The 22,080-nt window shown below is 44.6% G+C and overlaps 1 protein-coding gene across 1 annotated transcript in view; it reads left to right on the top strand.

The window, feature by feature from the left end:
- SLC35D2 (solute carrier family 35 member D2) overlaps positions 1-22,080 on the top strand; it is a 106,390-nt gene that overhangs the window by 20,016 nt on the left and 64,294 nt on the right. Inside the window, exons 4-5 of the mRNA XM_040355473.1 lie at positions 125-192; positions 5,520-5,591. Of these exons, the coding sequence (XP_040211407.1) occupies positions 125-192; positions 5,520-5,591 (140 nt within the window). The remainder of the gene's footprint in view (positions 1-124; positions 193-5,519; positions 5,592-22,080) is intronic.

Here is a 22,080-nt window from a genome sequence, read left to right on the forward strand (position 1 = left end):
TACGGTGTTTAAAAATAAATATGCAGTACTTATTTTTGTATATGACTGGTGTTCTTTTTATTGTATTTAGCTTTATTTATGTAACACTCAACAAGTTTTTTTAATTCAGATCACTTTTTTTCAGCTCTTTCCCTTGCCTTTACTGTACATCGGAAATCATTTAACAGGATTATTAAGTACACAGAAGCTCAGGTAATAAAAATAACATACTTGGCTGTGTGTCAGTAGTACACGAGAACTGTTCTGCATGTGATTCTGTTGGATTAGAGGATAGTCTACTGAATAAATACTATGGGCCAAATCCTCAAAAGAGATACGACGGAGTAATTGCTATTACTCAGTCGTATCCCTGGTCCTAACTATGGAACTGATCCACAGAATCAGTTTCCCATAGTTAGGACGAAGATCCGACATGTGTAATTGAATTACACTGTCGGATCTTAGGATGCAGTACCGCATCCGCCGCTGGGGGCATTTTGCGTCGAAATGCCGCCTCGGGTATGCAAATTAGGACTTACGGAGATCCACGAAGCTTTTCAGCTTCGTTTTTTTCTCCGTAAGTTATATTTTGCAAACGCAAAATTAGGGCTGCTTTTACAAGGTGTAAACTGTTTACACCTTGTAAAAACAGACCTTTCTTGCTCGCGACGCGATTTTTTTTAAATTTCAATTTTTTTTTGGGCGCCGTATCTTTTTTTTTACCCGACGCAACTTTATTGTCCCGTCGCAATCCACAAAGCCCGACGTAACGTAATTTTGCGCTATTCACGTCGGGAAAATGACGCCACGAGCATGCGCAGTACGGCCGGCGCGGGAGCGCGCCTCATTTAAATGGTAATCGCCCCCTGGAGAAGAGGAACGCCTTGCGCCGGCGGAATTTAAGTTACACCGCTGCAAATTCCCAGGTAAGTGCTTTGTGGATCGGGCACTAACTTGGGAAATTTGCGGCGGTGTAACTTAAATGGAAAAAGTTAAGTTACGCGGCCTGGCTGACGATTTGGCCCTATATGTATGACAAGATCAGAAAATTGCTGCAGAGATAATGCAGTGATGATCAGCTAAGTAAAGAATTTGCATTTTATTTAGCTGGTTTTTAAGGGCAATTGAAATGGCAGTTCATACAATCATAACCAAACTATTATGCTTTCTTAAATGTACTCTTTTGGGCAGCATTTTGTTAAGCTTGCTTTAGAATCTTTTGGCTGCCAAACATTATCCTTCAGAACAGGCATATTTATAAAACTCTAATAAAATTCACAATGCATGTTAGGTCCCAAAATGACGACCCTCCAAATTGGGAGTGTGGATTATTTGTATTAAATCCTATTGTGTTTAGAAATTGGCCTGTTATTTTTTTATCGTCAAATAAAACCGTTCCTCCTACATATTGATCTTGTAAATGGATCTTTTCGAAGGAGTGAACCTTTAGGTACTCTCTGATTTCCGATCATAGGGCAGGATTGCTCCACTTCCTGTCGCTCATCTGTAATATGGTAGTGTTTAAGAGTAGTGTATGCAAGTAGACAGGTCCGATCTAGGTAGACACAGGTTTCTTGTGTAGTGCAGACCAGGGACTGGCTGGCTGTTTGGTCCCAGATATCATTCCCTGATAGGCACATAGTAGCCAACTGTACTGGAGGACTTAAACTCTGATCTACTCCTTCAGGGTGAGAACCATCCTCTTGAATGTGAAGGGTAAGTAGATTCCAAACAGGAACTCTTCAACTTCAAGAGAAAGAGATTTAATTTTCCCCTTGTACAAATCATTAGTAAAACCTCATCTGGAATATGCAGTCCAATTTTGGGCACCAGTTCTCAAAAAGGATATCGGGGAACTGGAGAAAGTGCAGAGAAGGGCAACCAAACTGATAAGAGGCATGGAGGAGCTCAGCTATGAGGAAAGATTAGAAGAACTAAATTTATTCACTCTTGAGAAGAGGAGAATAAGGGGGTATATGATCAACATGTACAAATATATAATGGGTCCATATAGTGAACTTGGTGTTGAGTTATTCACTTTACGGTCAACACTGAGGACAAGGGGGCACTCTTTACGTCTAGAGGAAAAGAGATTTCATCTCCAAATACGTAAAGGTTTCTTCACAGTAAGAGCTGTGAAAATGTGGAACAGACTCCCTCCAGAGGTGGTTCTGGCCAGCTCAGTAGATTGCTTTAAGAAAGGTCTGGATACTTTCCTAAATGTACAGAATATAACTGAGTACTAAGATTTGTAGGTAAAGTTGATCCAGGGTAAATCCGATTGCCTATCGGGGGATCAGGAAGGAATTTTTTCCCCTGCTGTAGCAAATTGGATCATGCTCTGCTGGGGTTTTTTTGCCTTCCTCTGGATCAACTGTGGGTATGGAGTTGGGTGTATGGGATTGTACTGTGTTTTTTATTTTGTTTGTTTATTTTTATTTTGTGGTTGGACTGGATGTCTTTTTTCAACCTGACTAACTATGTAGCTATGTAACTCTTTAATCCTGGTTGTACTGCTGTAAGCTCTCCCTAATAGGGCAAAGAAAAGTCTCAGGAATCCACATGGCAGGTACCCACTGTGCCCTGTAAACTGTGTTGCCACCCGCAGTACCAGTCAACATCTGTATTAGTCGCCTGTGTCCTCAGATAAGCTTTCTGCATGCTTTCAGGATGCTAGGCCAGAGGTCCTCTAGCCCAAGCAGGAGATGAGACCCCACAACGGGGGGACGGGGATGGGACGGATCTGATGTCCTGCCTGCAGTCTACCCGCAGACTGTGTGGCCGGAAGTGGGTGCAAATACCTGTCTTTAGACAGGTATCTGCACCCCCCTCCCCCTGAAAGGTGTTAAATGTGACACCGGAGGGGGGGAGGGTTCCGATGAGCGGGAGTGGAGGTGGAGGGTGGAGCTCCGCTTTAATTACATTTTCCTCTCACACAACTAGGTATCCTTTGCAGAGAGACATTTCACCTCATTCACTACGCTCTGGGGAATAGGCTCTTGCAAAGTACAACTTTCCTTTAAAAGTAAACAACGTATTTTCCTTTAGTAGATCAACCCTACAGTTTATAGGAGTATAACAGCTGCCATCAGTGGTGGCTGGTGCTCAATATTTTTGGGGGAGGCGGCAAACAAACCTGTCACAGCAGCATATCAAACTTCTATTTTGAACAGCAACAGCGTGTAACTGAGCAGGTCTCATGCGGATTGACTGTTTCAGCTGTATTCACACTCTCACCCATGTTGACATGAAGCTCCCATCATCTGGACAGATATACACATTCATGGATATTCATGAAAGTGCTAAAAACACATTTTCTGGAGCGTGGCATGCTCACTCACTGACAGTGCCTCCTCTCTTGCACCGCTGGCCCGCCTCCCCCCCCCCCCCCCCGGGTGACAGGAGGGAAGACGGCGGCCTTACCTTATGAGATGTCTGGCAGTGTGACTGCTTCGGTACTCCGTGGTGAGGTGGAGGCTGATCTGGGCTGTTGTCAGACCCAAGGCAGGAGTGCTGGATCCCCTGCATCGGCATCCCCGACCTGTCAGACTGCTCCAGTGTGGCCAATACATGTTTCTCCCCTGGCTTGGGCTTCTGACTGGGAGGACCTGCTTGAACAGGCATTGCTTCTCCTCCCAGCCCGCTTCCTGAATTGCTGGGAGGAGAGGGAGGAAGACATTAGCGAATATTAATTAGTTAATGTCGCAATCGTGGGTGGGCTCAAGGAGCAGTGCTCTGCGCCCTGAGCCCACCCTTATTTGAAGCCAATTATAGCCTCATGCTCTAATTATAGGCTTAAAAAAAAAAGAAAAACCCAGTTGGAATAAATGCGTCCAGTGCCCTGCATGTAGATTAGGGGGGCAGATGCATGGATAAGGGACGGCGCCCCTGCGTCCTGTATGAACGCCGTTCCTGGCTGCCATGCAATCTGCCCTAGACTTTTTACATTTACCTTCACTCTGTCGTGAATTTTCATAAGTTTCAGAACGCGTCTACTTACAGTAACTCTCCTGTTCACATCTGGCCCTGAACCTTTGAATCTGTCCTGGCAGGCGGACATGCCTGCATACCTTTCTGTGTCACTGCAACTGGAGCAACTGCCCCTCTTTGTCTGTCTCAGTAAACATCTTAGGGCCAATGACAGGAGTACTAATAGTCAACTTACCTTCACATAGAACGTTGCTAAACAAGCGAGATGCAAGAGACCAATGATAAAGATTCTGCAGTATTTCAGCCATTTAGGAAGCAATGTCCATCAGGGCCTGTGGTGATGTACGTTTGTTTGCGTCAAAAGAGCATACAAAACAACCTTGAAGCAGTAGATCCAGTTTACAAAGACATTAAATAGAGATCAGGAGGACAACTGTCAGTTGAATGCTTCTGTCGGTATATTCTGAATTCACTAATCCCAGATGTATCTCAAACTGACCTCAAATGCAAGTTCTATGCACTTGAAATCATGATGCTGCATTTGCTCATTGACACCAGTCCTTAGGTACAGTAAATTGAAGTTGTACTTCAGAGGTTCTGCTGCTGGCAAGGTGTCACCAGCCGTATAATCACCAGTGTGACATGGGTCACATTCCCTTTTAAATCAATATGTCCTTTACAGAACAGTGTTGTAAAATTGGAAATGTTGTAGGCCAGATCCGGCTCACTATATTTTTCCTCATATTACCTTTGATACCATTGACAGGTGTTACATTTATAATGCCGCTTCAGCTGCAGAACTTAAAGCTGAATTTTGGGCACAGATAAAAATGTTCTGTTTTTTTTTAATACAATTTTTTATTTATTTTTTACCTTTAGGAAGATACAGGGTTTATGGATTCAAATCCACTTTAATATAGAGGACTTGTAAACATGTATGTTTTTCATATGCTTTTATGTTGATTTGTGATCAAGTATTTTAACAGGCATTAGAAGTTCGTCCATGTCTACCAATTCTTGTGTACAATGGCATTGTATTTACACTCATCTTTTTTAATTTTTAGGACTGCAGGAAACAGTTTTTTATAGCATGTTCTTATTCCCGATTTAAAATACACACAGTGTAAATTGGGAGACTAGTATTTAGTACTAGTCATTTTTACCAATGAGAATAGAAGATGGCCACTCTTCTATCCCCCTATACAAAAGCAATGCGCTAATTTTAAACCCTTGCTAGCCCACATTGTAACACTCTTCTTCCAAAATGAGCCCCTAATGCTAATTATTTTTATAAATCTGATACTAATAGCATAACATGCATGCATTTTTTTTTTTTTTATAAATGTCCCCCTGTGCTGACAGAGGAGTCTGTGTTTGCTGAAATCAAGCTGCACTTATATAATAAACCAATCAGTTAAAGTAATATAATAATATTATCTATTTGTTGAATGTTAAAAAAATACAGTATATAAATGTAATTTCACAATGTTGAAGATTCATTGCTTGCTTCCAATAAAATAATGAGCAGTAGTATCTTAATGAGTTGCCTGCCATATAGGTATTGTACAGTACATAAAATGATTACATATATGTTTGACTCTCTTTTGCAGCTTACCGATGCTCACCGTTCTGCGAAAATTTAGTATTTTATTTACTCTAATTCTTGAGATGATCGTACTAAGGTAATATTATTTTTGATCATATTACATTTACCAGGCAACTATTTTTGTATGACATGCAATAAAAATATTTATGTATTTTGTGTACTCGTGTTAAGCATTTTACTATTTTTGTCCATTTTAATATTTAAAGTGATCCTAAAAATTATATATCTGTATATGTGTTTTTATATATATATATATATATATATATATATATATATATATATACATACATACATACATACATATACATACAGGCATACCCCACTTTTAAGTACACAATAGGGTTGATGTACTAAAGCTGGAAATTGCAAAATCAGGCTCACTTCTGCATAGAAACCAATGAGCTTCTAACCCAGGGGTGGGCAAACTTTTTGACTCTGACTCGAGGGCTGCAATGGGTTCATATATTGGACCCGGAAGCCAGACCAAGAGTAGATGGCCGGTGTGTATGTGTGAATTAATATAAATTACATTTAAATTTGTAACATTAAATGTTTAGATTAATTTAAGGTAGAAAAGCATAAAAATAGTTAATTTACAAAACTACAATTGATGGCACAGTGGCTGCATTTGATGGCATGGCACAGTGGTGACAATTGATGGCAAAGTGGCTGTGTTTGATGGCATGGCACAGTGGCTGCATTTGGCATGGCACAGTGGTGACAATTGATGGCACAGTGATTACTTTTGATGGCATGGCACAGTGGTGACAATTGATGGCACAGTGGCTGAGTTTGATGGCATGGCACAGTGGCGGCATTTGGCATGGCACAGTGGCTGCATTTGGCATGGCACAGTGGTGACAATTGATGGCACAGTGATTGCTTTTGATGGCATTGCACAGTGGCTGTGTTTGGCATGGCACAGTAGCTGCATTTGGCATGGCACAGTGGTGGCAATTGATGGCACAGTGATTGCTTTTGATGGCATGGCACAGTGGTGACAATTGATGGCACAGTGGCTGCGTTTGATGGCATGGCAAAGTGACTGCATTTGGCATGGCACAGTGGTGACAATTGATGGCACTGTGATTGCTTTTGATGGCATGGCACAGTGGTGACAATTGATGGGCACGGTGGCTGCATTTTTTTTTTCTTTTTTTAAGTGTATTTTGTGCGTGTACTCGAGAGAGGAGCCGGACTGCAGGAGTTGGGAGTAGGCAGGCCTCCCCCAGAGGCAATCTGCCACCTTTCTCCATGCCCGGGTGGCAATGGCGGGTGTGTGAGGGGGTCCTCCCACACAGCCCGCCCTACCTGCTCCGCTTTGAAGCCCAACGGGGCAGAGGGACTCCCTATAAGGGAGTGAGAGGATTAGCCCGCTCAACCAGCCCCATTAGTCCTTCGCCTCTCTTTAGAGACCGCGTGGTCAAAGTGCGTGTGTTAACCCAATTTAGAGTGCGTGTGTAGGTGTGGTGGTTTTTGTGGGAGGGGGGTGGGCATACTAAGCACAGGCTTACCTTGCATAGCACACCCACCGGGAGCCGGGCTGAGACCACCAAACTCAATTCACATGAAGCCGAGACCGGGATCCGAACCTCTAGCTGCAGAGGTGAATGGCTTGTCAGCGCAGTGCCAATCGCGTTGAGCCACCGCAGCTCCCCGGGTGGCTGCATTTGATGGGCACAGTCAGGCTGCATTTTTTTTTCCGTTTGCGCCCCCCCCCCAAAATTTGAGCACCAGCCGCCACTGCCCCCTATGTGCATTTGAAAAACTATATAATGGGCACATATATAAAAGTGGATATAAGAGTGGATATTTTAAATGAGTCTTTTTGGCCTCTCTTACCATATCCTGCTGTTCGCGCGCTGTGTGATCACGTGACCGCCGTGTTATCTGCAGCCTCCGGCCAGCTCCTTTCCTGTGTCTTCCCGTGGCAGTGATGTAGGTGGCACCGCCCTCTCAGAGGAATTCCCCAATCCCCCGGGGCGAGAGGCGGCCGGAGGCGGAGCTCCCACAGCCTATCTGCGCTTGCCTCGCTCAAGCCCCCTTGAAGCATAGGCCGCAAAGCCGCGGCCTCAATTAGCAGCGATCGCGGCACGAGGAGGTCGTGGGTGGGGCCGGATTAAAAGGTCCGCCGGGCCGTAGTTTGCCCATCTAACCCCAGCTTGTATAATTAAGCTTTGGTAATAAAACCTGGAAGCTCATTGGTTTCTATGCAGAAGTGTGCCTGGTTTTGCGCTTTCCAGCTTTAGTAAATAAACCCCATTGTGTACTTAAAAGTGGGGTATGCCTGTATACCACAATAGCAATTATTCACACCTAAACCAATCAGGTGTAAAATATATACTGTAGCATGGTGGATGGGCCTTAATACTAAACAAAAAAAGTGTATATGAAGCTGATAAAACACAAACAATTCTAATTTCTCATGTCTTTATTGAACACACCCATTAAACATTCACAGTGCTGGAGGGAAAAAAGTAAGTGAACCCTTGGAGTTAATAGCTTGTGCTACCTCCATTGGCAGCAAAGACAAATTGCAAGCGCTTTTAGTAGCTCTGGATCAGACCTGTACAACATTCAGGAGGAATTTTTGACCATTCATCTTTTCAAAACTGCTTTAACTCGGATACATTTGTAACATTTCTGGTGTGAACAGCTCTCTTGAGGTCATTCCACAGCATCTCTATGGGGCTAAGTTCTGGGCTCTGGGCCACTCCAAAAAGCGCATTTTCTTTTTTTGAAGCCAGTCTGTGGTAGATTTACTTTGATGCTTAGGGTCATTGTCCTGCTGCATCACCCATCTTCTACTAAGCCTCAGCTGGTAGACAGTCACCCTGATATTATCATTTTAGCTGTTACTCATGGTTTCTTCTTTACCTCATAGAGGATTCTGCACTGTGTCTTGGGCATCAGCTTGGCTGGGCACCCACTTATTAAAAGAGTAACTACAGTACTAAACTGTTTCCATTTTTGGACAATTTGTTTAACTGTTCACTGATGGATGCCTAAGGCCTCGTACACACGACCAGTTTCCTCTGCAGAATCCATCAAGAAACTTGGTGGGAGAGTTTTTTTGCCGAGGAAACTGGTCGTGTGTACATTTTTCATCGAGGAAACTGTCGAGGAACTCGTCGAGCCAAAAAGAGAGCTCTCTTTTTCCTCGACGGGAGTCAAATTGGCTCGTCGAGTTCCTCGTCGGGCTGGTTTCCGATGAGAAACTTGAGCGTGTGTATGCTAAGGAACCCGCACTTGCTCATAATAAAGTATGAGACGGGAGTAAAAGTAGCATTTGTTATGGAGAGAACACATTTTTAAAGCTGTAACAGACTGAAAAGTGCAAATAGTCTCTTACCAAACTTTTACTTAACACGCAAACACATGAGATTAGCAAAAGCAGCCCCAAGAGTTGTGCAAGTGGAATCGAACTTCCCCTGCCATCCTATGTGTTGTAGTCACCGCATTTGAGAACGAGGAGATTTTGTCTTGACTGTGTGTACGCAAAGCAAGCTTGTCGAGTTCCTCGACAAGCCTAACAAGGAACTCGATGAGGAAAATTATGTGTTTCGCCCGACGAGTAACTCGGTCGTGTGTACGAGGCCTAAGGCCCCATACACACGAGAGGATTTATCCGCGGATACAGTCCAGCGGACCGTATCCGCGGATAAATCCTCTCGAGGATTTGCGCGGATTTCTATGCGATGGAGTGTACTCACCATCGAATCGAAATCCGCGCCGAAATCCTCTGGCGATGACGTGTCGCGCCGTCGCCGCGATTATGACGCTGCGACGTGCGCGACACTGTCATATAAGGAATTCCACGCATGCGTCGAATCATTACGACGCATGCGGGGGATCCCCAGGACAGCTCGGGGGCCCAAGCAGTTGCTTGTTTTGCCTGTCCTGTTCCGACGGGCCTGCTAAGACCATTGCCTAAATCTAAAAACAATACTTTACAATCACTTTAAATGGCTCTGCTGACACTGGTGTGAACAACGATCAGAACAGTATTGCTGGCTTCACTGGCTCTGTTGACAATGGCACTGGTGTGGCAGAGATCAGGACTCTGGTGCTGGCGTATACTGGTCTGGCATCACTACAGTGAGGGACAGTGGCTACTGGAAGTAGTCTGTTGACACTCACTGGTGTTGCTAGTGTAAGGTACACTGTTCCTGGCAGCACTGGGCACGGGTGACACTGGGACAGGTGGCTGGCTGCACTGTTTATTCACACTACACTGTTTGGGCTAGTGATCAGGGGACTGTATGCTGGCTGGCAGTGGTGTGTGTGTGTCAATACTGTGTGACAGACACTGAAATGTAGACACTGTACAATGGTTCTCTCTCCTCTCATAGACAATTTCTGTAGGAGGAGAGAACCAATGCTTACTTTCATTTTTTTTATTTACATATGTAATCTCTGTGATTGGACACATCGAACTGCTGATTCAGAGGACTTGCATTTACCCTCACGCTCCGGAAAAGCTTCTGTGCAGCCGTTCATATGGGAAGTGGTTAATGTTTCAAAATTGTTGGTGTAAATGTTAGTGCAATATGTGATTGCTAGCTGGCAATTTGTTTAGCTTTCTACTTCAATTAAAGGAGTGTGGGGTTCAATGTGATGCTGCAGTTGTTCCATGTCATCTCTAAAACCAAGAACTTAGCGATCACATGACCGCTAATCACTCAGTTCTCAGTCTGCTCAGAGCAGAATGGTGACTGTGAGTCACCGCTCTCCCCTCTACTCCTCCTGCACTCACTAGAGCGACCAGGCTGGTGAGGGGGCAGACACAGCTGACTTTGGCTCTAAAGCAGCTGAAAGGATCCCAACAATATGGTTGAGGTTCTTTCAGAGCCTGTTGCGTCTCTGCCAGTGGCGGCTGGTGCTCAAATTTTTTTGGGGGGCGCAAACGGAAAAAAAAATTGCAGCCTCACTGTGCCCATCAAATGCAGCCACTGTGCCATCAATTGTCACCACTGTTCCATGCCATCAAACGCAGCCACTGTGCCATCAATTCGCACCACTGTTCCATGCCATCAAATGCAGTCACTATGCCATGCCATCAAACGCAGCCACTGTGCCATGAATTGTCACCACTGTTCCATGCCATCAAATTCAGTCACTATGCCATGCCATCAAACGCAGCCACTGTGCCATCAATTTTCACCACTGTGCCATGCCATTAAAGGCAGCCACTGTGCCATGCCATCAAACGCAGCCACTGTACCATGCCATCAAACACAGCCACTGTGCCATCAATTGTCGCCACTGTGCCAATTGTCACCATTGTGCTCTTTAATTGTCGCCACTGTTCCCTTTAATTGTCGCCACTGTGATCATTCATGCCGCTGTGCCATTTGTCCCCACTGTGCCCATTGTCCCTACTGTGCCTATTGTCGTCAGACTCGTCACTGTGCCCTTTATTTGTCGCCGCTGTGCCAATTGTCCCCATTGATGTCACTGTGCCCTTCATCGCCGATGTGCCCCTTTCCCCCCCGCCCGGCACTTACCTTTACTGGAGTCAGCCATCCACGTCCTCGACCCTCGCCTCGATGTCTTCTCCCACCCTCGATGACGCTTCAGCCAATCAGGTTACCAATAGCCAGAACCGGCCAACCTGTTTGGCTAAGACGCCTGTCAGTCTTATCCAAGGAGTGCACATACCGTGCGTTCTGAGGATAAGCTTCCGGGGACCCGAGGGCTGTACTCGGAAAGCCTATCAGAGCTGCTGGCTCTGATAGGCACTTCCGTACAGCCAACCAGCTGCCGTTATTCAGCTGGCTGGCGCTCAACATCCGGCCAGCTGAATAGAGGGCGGCAGCGGGACAATAACATAGATTTGTGCAATGCATGAATCTATGTTATTAGACTCCGTGGCGGTGAGAGCCAGAAGGGGCGGCGCTCCAGCGGCCTCTATGGACGAACTGCCACTGGTCTCTGCCATATCAGCGGAGATCAGGCAGTAGTCTGCTGTTGGCTGATTCTAGGTCACAGAGGAGCAAAAGTAAGTGCACTCCTGTAACCCACAAGAAGGTATGGCCATACAAGCTGTGGCCATACTTCTCTCTTGGTAAAAAAATAAAAATAAAAAAGTCCATTGTATTCAAACAATTGTGCATAATAATTATTTGCCTGCTGAGTAGTTTATTTTTTCATTCAGACATTGTTGTGAATCTGGGATTCCTGGTATACACCCTCTGAGTCAAAAAAGGATGCTTCATGTCTTCTCTTTAAAGTGGAGGTCCACACAAAAATGAAACCGCTTTTCGGAACCCTCCCCCTTCAGTGTCACATTTTGCACCTTTCAGGGGGAGGGGGTGCAGATACCTATATAATACAGGTATTTGCACCCACTTCCGGGCATAGACTCCTGCGGGGGTCACGCCCCTTCCCCCCGCTGTCTTCTGGGAAACACACAGGTCCCAGAAGACAGTGGGGACCAATTAGGATGCACATTGTGACTCGTGCATGTGCAGTAGGGAACCGGGAAGTGAAGCCACAACGCTTTACTTCCTTATTCCCTCACCGACGATGACGGCCAGGGCAGCTGAGAGCCGAGCAATTGATCGGCTTTGGCTGCCGACATCGCGGGCCCCCTGGACAGGTAAGTGTCCATTTATTAAAGTCAGCAGCTGCAGTATGTGTAGCTGCTGGCTTTTAATACATATTTTTTTTTAGGCGGACCTCCTCTTTAAGGGAGGAGATTAAGGGGGGTTATTATCAACATGTACAAATGCATAAAGGGTCCATATATTGAACTTGGTGGAGTTATTCACTTAATTGTCATCGCAGAGGACACAGGGGCACTCTTTATGTCTAGAGGTAAAGAGATTTCATCTCCAAATACGGAAAGGTTTCTTCTCAGTAATGCCACGTACACACGATCGGAAATTCCGACAAGAAAACCGGGGATTTTTTTTCTGACGGAATGTTGGCTCAAACTTGTCTTGCATACACACGGTCACACAAATCTTGTGGGAAATTCCGACCGCCAAGAACGTGGTGACGTACATGACGCACGACGAGCCTAGATAAATGAAGTTCAATAGGCAGTTCAGCTCTTCTGCTTGATTCTGAGAATGCACGTTTTTTTGATAGGAACTTTTTCTTTTGGAAAAATAGAGAACCTGCTCTCAATCTTTTGTTGGCGGAAATTCCGACAGCAAAAGTCCGATGGAGCATACACACGGTTGGAATTTTCGACCAAAAGCTCACATCTGACTTTTCTTGTCAGAATTTCCGATCTTGTGTACAGGGCATAAGAGCTGTGAAAATGTGGAATAGACTCCCTCAAGAGGTGGTTCTGGCCAGCTTAGTAGATTTATTTAAAAAAGGCCTGGATTCTGTCCTAAATGTACATAATATAACTGAGTACTAACATTTATAGGTAAAGTTGATCCAGGTAATATCTGATTGCCTCTCGGGGGATCAGGAAATATTTTTTTCCATGCTGGAGCAAATTGGATCATGCTTTGCTGGGGGTTGTCGCCTTCCTCTGGATCAACTGTGGGTATAGGACTGTGTATATGGGATTGTATGGTGTTTTTTTTTTTTTGGTTGAACTAGATAGACTTTTTTCAACAAAACTAACTATATAACTGTGTCTCACACATTTAGAAAGTCCCAAGGAAAAGAAAATACAACTTTATTACAGATGCCGACCAGTTTTAAACCTGATTTGAAATGTCATTTAAAATGACATTTTAAACCTGTTTAAATATCAATAATAATGCAAGAGGTGAAGTCACACCCAAAAGACCTCAGGAAGTAAAGCCTGATACACGTGTACTGAAGTTTGGATAGTTCAGAAAGAATCCGGACAATTTTTTTTACATGTGTACTGCTGTCTGTTTGACAGAAACTGGTCTAACGACTGGCTCCTGGTTTCCGCTTTCCATTAGAGCTCGCAGCCGATGGATTATACAGAGCTCAGACTAAGCTAAAATAAATGATGGGCCAGATTCACAGAATAGATACGACGGCGTATCTCCTGATACACCGTCGTATCTCTTGTCCTATCTCTGCGGCTGATTCATAGAATCAGTTCCGCATAGATAGCCCTAAGATCCGACAGGTGTAATTGACTTACACTGTCGGATCTTAGGATGCAATACTTCGGCCGCCGCTGGGTGGAGTTCGCGTCGTTTTCCTGCGTCGGGTATGCTAATGAGCATTTACGGCGATCCACAACGGTTTTCGCGTTCGTTACGTCGTCGCTAGTAATTTTTTCCCGTCGCAAAGTTAGTCATGATTTTACATGTCTTAACTTTACACGAGCCATGTTAAAGTATGGCCGTCGTTCCCGCTTCGATTTTCAATTTTTGCGTAAGACGTCCGGGAATACGAAACGCCGTAACTTACGTCGCCGTTTAAAAAAATGACGTCACATCGCGCAAAGCACGGCGGGAATTTCAAAACTGAGCATGCGCAGTACGTCCGGCGCGGGAGCGCGCCTAATTTAAATGGTACACGCCCCATTTGAATTGGGCGGGCTTGCGCCAGACGTGTTTACGATACACCGCCGCAAGTTTGCAGGTAAGTGCTTTGTGGATCAGGCACTTACACTGAAAACTTGCGGTGGTGTAACGTAAACGGGTTACGTTGCGCCACCGCAATTGTACCTGAATCTGGCCCGATGTTTCTAACTTTATGACAGTTCCTGTTTTCACTGGATGCAATTTGTAGCTCATTGAATGCTTTCAGTTGTGTCTTCAATTGCTGTAAACCCAATCCTATGTAATCTTTACCATGATAATATCATTTCAAAAATCCTTTTAAATCTTCTGCTTTCACTTGGTAATACTACCATACAGGCCTGTGTTCAGGATAACAGTGCTTTGTCACTATTTTTTTACATTTTCACCAAAACCTCATAGACCTCTATGACTCCAGTGCCCCGCATGGAGATTAGAGGCTGGCACATAGAGATTGGGGGGAGGTGCCCCTGCGCCCCTTTTGGACAGGCCGCCACTGGTCAGAAGCACTTATAATGGGGAAGCTATAGTTGGCCATTACAGCCCTCATTGCGCAGGCATGTATTGCGCATATACTGAGCAAGGACATGCAGCCACCGATATATACTGACAGTAAGTGACTGCAAAGAGCATGAAGCCAAAGCATGGCTCCCAACAGTCCCTGATTTCGAGGGACTGTCCCTTATGTGGAACAAAGTCCCTCTCTCCCTCTTTCCTCTTCATTTGTCCCTCATTTTGGTCTGACCTATATAGTTGTATATAAAATATACTACTTATCTATCAAAAAGGGTTTTACAATGTTAAACCTTTCATCCAATTTCTAAAATGTGCACAGGCAGCACATTTGGGCAGCAGTATTGTCAATCTGGGGAGAGGGGAGTGTTAGATGTACTAGCAGATTTAAATACATGAAACATTTGAAGCCGAATTTCAGCTAATACTTTATAAGTCGTTACAGCACATTTTTTTTTTTTTCCTTTTGGGATAAAAGTTTTGCATAAATATATAAAAAGCTGTTCACTGTAAGCACCCGTCAATGGCAAATGGTTTGTCTCATCCCTGTAACTGCTACATCTGCAGGAGAGCTGGTTATCTTGAAAAAAATGGAAAAGAGTACCGCTCCAAGCCCTGCGACCTATGCTGTGCTCCCGCCCTGTAGTACTGACAGGTGCAGACTCTGCGCTGATCCGTGGAAAAAAGAAATGTTCCTGGACTGCCGCTGTATAACATCCAAAAATTCATGCAACACTGCAATCAATGGTAGAAAGTGGACATAGGGGACAAAAAAGCTAACATGTTTCACATCATGGATAGATGCTTAGTCATGTTAGCTTTTTTGTCCCCTATGTCCACTTTCTACCATTGATTGCAGTGTTGCATGAATTTTTGGATGTTATACAGCTTTGGATTTTATCCTTTGTTTATTTTGTTTCAATAAATCGACTATCAGAGTGCGGCAGTCCAGGAACATTTATTTTTTTCCACGTATCTTGAAAAAACAAAACAAAAAACAAAACAAAACACAGATATACTAGCCAGATTGCCTGGGTAAAATAAAGGAAAGAAAGCTTAAAAAAGAAAATCAATGCACGACATCTTAAGAATAAAGGATTGCTTAAAATGTTTGTATACCCTATAATAAGGCTTAACTGTAGGTAAACCTATACGGTTTAGGAGATATTCACTTTGCATGCAGCCGCTGACGTCAGCGGTGCATGCGCTGTGAAGGCCCAGCTGAAGGTCAGAAGACGCTGCTGGACCTTGCAGGGAAGAAGGCATAATCACGGCTCCAGCCACTCACAGTGCCGGAGCCGCGAACCCAGAAAAAAACGTTGGGGGCAAAATGTCAGCTCCCTTGGCGTGGACTGGGATCAGATGCAGACGCCTCATTGTAAGATAAGTATTTCATAATGAGCTAGTATGCGCTGCATACTAGTTTATTATGCCTTTGCCTTACAGTTTTCTTTGTTTTGTTTTTTCTGTGTGGGCATACAACCGTTTTAAGGCCTGATTCACACCTGCAGGTTGCAGTTTGCATATTCCAGGTGCATTTTGCGTTTTTTAATACACGCTTTTGTTACATTAAAGTCTATGCAACCAAAAGTCCCTGGCTCGTTCCATAAAATGCACCAATGTGAACCACAGCCATAAGAAGTCACGTTAAATGTACTGTAGTGTGTTTCTGCAAAACTGAAAACACACTAAAAAATTCATAGGTGTAAACCAGGCCTTAGACTTGTCAGGCAATTAGGTCAAAATCGCATGACAAGTTTCACCCTATTGTCGGCAATGGAGCTGTTCAAATTGGTGCGATGCTGACTTTGCGGTGCAGCACCGATCTAAAAAAGAAGTTCCTGCACTATTTTTGGCGGATCCAGGTCTGACTTGCATAGACATATCAGCCATGTCGCACCTAAAGTTGCACTGACATGCAACTTTGAAACTATGCAATTTCCAAGTGAAGTCACACGATTTCAAAGTCGGATTCGGTGTGAACGGGGGGCTTAGGGAAGCAAGCCTCCAACAACCTACTAAATGTACGCACTGGATTTAGGTTTTGATCCATGTTTAATGTGGATAAGTGCCTAGTTGCTAAAGTTGAATTTGGAAGAATGCTGAACATTATTTTCCACTGCTGAATAATCAGCACAGTGAATGAAAATCTTATGCCTCGTACACACGACGGGACCTGTCCGCTGAAAACGGTCCGCGGACCGTTTTCATCGGACATGTCCGCTGGGATCATTTGGTCTGATGGCTGTACACACCATCAGACCAAATTCCCCGCGGACAGGATACGCGGTGACGTGGCCGCGCCATGGCCGCGACGATGACGCGGCGACGTGCGCGACCCTGGAAGGTCAATGCTTCCACGCATGCGTCGAATCACTTCGACGCATGCGAGGGCTTTCGGCTGAGCGGACATGTCCGGTGATTCATACAGACGACCAAACATGTCCGACGGACAGGCTTTCAGCGGACATGTTTCTTAGCATGCTAAGAAACATTTGTCCGCTGGAAACCTGTCCGCTCGGCCGGGAATCCGGTCCGGTCGGCCGTACAGACGACCGAACATGTCCGCGGAAACTGGTCCTTGGACCAGTTTCAGCAAACATGTTCGGTCGTGTGTACGAGGCCTTAAGGGAAACTTGTGGCACTTGATCCCTCTGCATTAGGGATGAGCTCAGGCGAGTTTGGATTCTTGTCAGAACCTACTATCCTGCCAGAAAACTGTCACTGCAAAATGCCAATGCTATTTGGCCAAGGCATTCCCCATTGCTCAAACACACCTATACATGACCCATGTATATTTGTGGCTGCAGGAAAGGGAATGCCTCTGCTGCTTATTATTGGCTGTAGTGTTTTTATGTTGTGAAATTGCGCTACCAATCCTAATCCTAAACTTCCCTTTTTGGAGTTCATTGGAAAAGTTGTTCTTTCTTTACTTGGTGGGAATATAATAACTTTAGGTTGTCAGTGTACTAACGCTAGACTTAAACTAAATTCAATTCAAAATATAGGAAATATATCCTTGTACTTTTTAAATATTGAGGGTGATATTGGGATCTCCTTGAACAAATCCATCTTGGGCAGAATTAGAACTGTAAATTGTAACGCCATTCTATACAGGCATTTATTTCAAAAAGTGTTTAAACATTCAGAATAATATTAAACAAGTTTCAGAACACATTACAAAGAAGGTGACTTGCGTAATGAAATTTTACTGGTGAGATGATAGATAACATAAGGCACTTGCTGCAAAGGGAAACAGTGACATCTGCTGTTCATTTCATGAACCAGCACCCTGCATTTTTATTGAAACATTTATTATTTATTCTGTACTGATAGTGATTACTCTTGGAACAAGCTTTAACTTATCCTTCCATATGTTTTGAATGAGTCATGTTAGGCCACAATATGTGGAAAACATTAGTCTTTGGTATCCCTAACTTTACAAAAACTGTAAAATGAGTCAGTAACCTACTAATGCTATCCAGCAGATAATGGTGCTTAAAACAATCCTGTATTTCATTTTAATGTTTTAGAATTACAAATCCTGCCTCGTTACCTGCCCATATGCATTTTTCTTATCTGCAATTTTGGCATGCAGTTCGGGCACAGGGGGACATGCAAGAGTGGCATATCTCTTCCACCCCTATTTTAAATTTATTCCAAATGGCTGAAAGCTTTAAAGGTTTTATTTCACAATGCTGTAGCATGTCGTAGTCCAAATTCCATAAAGGCCATCCTAGAAAGGCGACTTCGCATTGGGAGAAAGACCTGGGACCGATGTCGGGTGAGCAGTGGGAGGAAACGTATCAGGCTGTAGTAACCTGCTTTCTCTTTTTTTTTTTTTTATATCAGAAAGATTTTATTGAAGCAACAATAAACATACAGTCCAACAAATCAGGTTCCACACCAATTAATGGCATGTAAAGTTCAACACATCATCACAATCCATTAGTACAAAGAAAAATTGCAATATATCTCTACAGGTCGCTGCTTCCCTCCCCACTGCACCCTTGCACTCCGACCCCCTATTTAAATAACCTCCAACTTCGTTAGATATAAGTAGTAGGGTACGCAGAAAACAAAAGTAACCTTCATACGTTAGAAGTAGGGGTTACTCTCCGTATCACATAAACAGTCTGTCTAATACCAACTCTACTGGGCTAAGGCTGAGAGTATCCAGCCATGGGGACCATAGGGTGTTGAATTTTTCTGGGTGACCCTGATGCTGGAAAATATACTTCTCCAACCACAGGGTGTTCCCCATTCTTTCAGAGTGGGAGGCTCCGTCCCATCCCAATGTCTGAGGATAAGTTTACGTGCTTGAAACAGTGCTCTGGCTTGCTTAGGAATGTACTCAATTGAGAGGTCGTCTAATATTCCCAAAATGCATGGCTTAGGGTCCATCGGCACAGCAACCTGAAATGCTCTATTGCAATAGTGGGAGGAGTCTGCGCTGTGATTAAACTAGTGACAAAAAATATTTTATATTATGGACAAAAAATAATAAATAGTGGTGGTGGAGGGAGGGGGGTGAATGATGGAATGAAAGGAATAACCGTGTACAAATGCAGCAAAAATGTCTTACACAAAGGTGAAACTAATCCTATTAGGACCAAGTGATAAACCACAAAAGGGAAATAGGTCAGATAAGGAGTGATCTACTTCATGTGTGCTCAAACACGTAAGGTGAAATAGGTGAAAACTCAAAACAATAATATTCACAGTGAGGTGATGACTGATGCAAACAGCAAATGGAAATAGTGCCAGAATACAGTCAGTGGAAAGGTGCAACCCAATCTTCAAATCATGCAACCTACACCATAAAGTGAAGTGATCAGCTTACCTCCTAGTAGATACTCACACGAGAGGTAAATAGCTGATACTTCTGGTTGGTTGGATGTCCTCTTTGACAGATTGCAATGTTGGACCATACATGTGGAGAAAGAGTGAATGTATATTGTGGGTGGTCTTCCTGTCACTCCAAGGACAGAGAACGGGAACTCTCTAAGATACAGTATGTAGGTGTACACTTACACAACTCACATTATATTGAAGGAGGAAATGCCTATCTCCACGAACGCCGCGCTCGTATCCCGATCCTCTCGTGGTAAACGCTCAGCACTCAGCTCCTCATAGGTCCATAGAAGCGGCCGCTCATGGTTAAGATGGGGAGCAGAGAGGGGAGAGGAGAAGGAGGGAGGGCGTGTAGCGTGAGCAGGCACAGCACAAAAGAAACTTTAATAGCCGATAAAAATAAAAACTTACAGTAAGTAGATAAAATACGGTCGCATCTCCTACGAGCACCGCACTCGTCTGCCGTCTGTTAGGATGTTGCTCCCGGTCAGTACTCTAAATGTTCCCGACGCGTGTTCGTCACATCACGTGACTTCATCAGGGGATCCATCCCCTGATGAAGTCACGTGATGTGACGAACACGCGTCGGGAACATTTAGAGTACTGACCGGGAGCAACATCCTAACAGACGGCAGACGAGTGCGGTGCTCGTAGGAGATGCGACCGTATTTTATCTACTTACTGTAAGTTTTTATTTTTATCGGCTATTAAAGTTTCTTTTGTGCTGTGCCTGCTTACGCTACACGCCCTCCCTCCTTCTCCTCTCCCCTCTCTGCTCCCCATCTTAACCATGAGCGGCCGCTTCTATGGACCTATGAGGAGCTGAGTGCTGAGCGTTTACCACGAGAGGATCGGGATACGAGCGCGGCGTTCGTGGAGATAGGCATTTCCTCCTTCAATATAATGTGAGTTGTGTAAGTGTACACCTACATACTGTATCTTAGAGAGTTCCCGTTCTCTGTCCTTGGAGTGACAGGAAGACCACCCACAATATACATTCACTCTTTCTCCACATGTATGGTCCAACATTGCAATCTGTCAAAGAGGACATCCAACCAACCAGAAGTATCAGCTATTTACCTCTCGTGTGAGTATCTACTAGGAGGTAAGCTGATCACTTCACTTTATGGTGTAGGTTGCATGATTTGAAGATTGGGTTGCACCTTTCCACTGACTGTATTCTGGCACTATTTCCATTTGCTGTTTGCATCAGTCATCACCTCACTGTGAATATTATTGTTTTGAGTTTTCACCTATTTCACCTTACGTGTTTGAGCACACATGAAGTAGATCACTCCTTATCTGACCTATTTCCCTTTTGTGGTTTATCACTTGGTCCTAATAGGATTAGTTTCACCTTTGTGTAAGACATTTTTACTGCATTTGTACACGGTTATTCCTTTCATTCCATCATTCACCCCCCTCCCTCCACCACCACTATTTATTATTTTTTGTCCATAATATAAAATATTTTTTGTCACTAGTTTAATCACAGCACAGACTCCTCCCACTATTGCATTTATTTTTTGTCCTTCATTGGAAAGACTCTTTTTTGTCTGCTGCAGTCCCCCACTCATAGTCCATTTCTTTCTCTCCCCCCCTGCCACCCCCCCATCCTCACAATTATCCACTATAGCGCAGGAGTTTCACCCAGTACCTGAAATGCTCTATTGATGGTAGCAACAACCCCCGACCAATAAATATGTAGCTTGGGGCAGCGCCACAGTAGGTGGATAAGGTCGCCGTCAGGGCTGGACTGGGACATAAATTTGGCCCTGGACCTCATCCAGACTGGCCCACTTTGACAGGTCTCTCCCATACTTTATTAGAGTAGAACAGCTGGTACTGGTACTCTGATAGGCAGTGCCAGTGGGGAAGCTAGACATTATTTCACCCGGGGCAAAAAATCAGTTCGGTGCCCCCCCTTATGGGACAAGATTAGGCAGAAGGGAGAAACTCCCAGACCATAGCTATTGAGTCAGCTGTCTGTCCCTTCCCCCATGCTCCACTGTTGTCCCCCCTGCTCCTCTGGTCCTCCCCCTGCTTCTTTGTTCCCCCCAGGAGAGCGCTGCGGGGAGGGAGAGGAGGTGAGCGCTGCGGGAAGGGAGAGACAGAGGAGCGGAGGGGGGCAGCGGTCCACTGTCACTGAAGCTGGCCCACCGGGAAACTCCCTGTAGTCCCAATGGCCAGTCCATCCCTGGTCGCCGTGGTCTCTGGAGTAACCTGCTCTCTGAATGTGGCCCAAAACTCTCCCAACTGTACATTCTCCTACGTTCTCATTATATCCACCTAAGGCTCTATAAGATGGGGTACAGCACAGAGTCACATTGTCATAGATGCAAAGTGATCACAGGGACTTAATCCATCTACTATGGCGTTGCCTGAAATTAAATCTTTACTGGAGGCAGGTTTTAGATGCATAGAATATGGTATTTTAGAGTACGAATCCCATTGGACCTAAATGATGTCTCCTGTCATTGAGGCTGAGCATCCTAGGATAGCAGTGGCAAGGGCCCTTTTCCTTGCCCATAGATTTCTCTAGTAATGTGGAAGTCTCCTGATCCCCCTACATACAAGTCCTGTTTGTCTTCTGTGGGCAAGGCTTTGCTCTTAGACACATTTTTACACAACGGTGATGTCCTGGCAAGTTTGAAAAGCTGTGGGGAAAGTGGTTGGATACCCCTTGACTTCGCCCAACTGGTGTACCAGAGGTTGTTTCTGTGTCCT

The sequence above is a fragment of the Rana temporaria genome, chromosome 1 (genome assembly GCF_905171775.1).
Source record: "Rana temporaria chromosome 1, aRanTem1.1, whole genome shotgun sequence".
Taxonomy (NCBI): domain Eukaryota; kingdom Metazoa; phylum Chordata; class Amphibia; order Anura; family Ranidae; genus Rana; species Rana temporaria.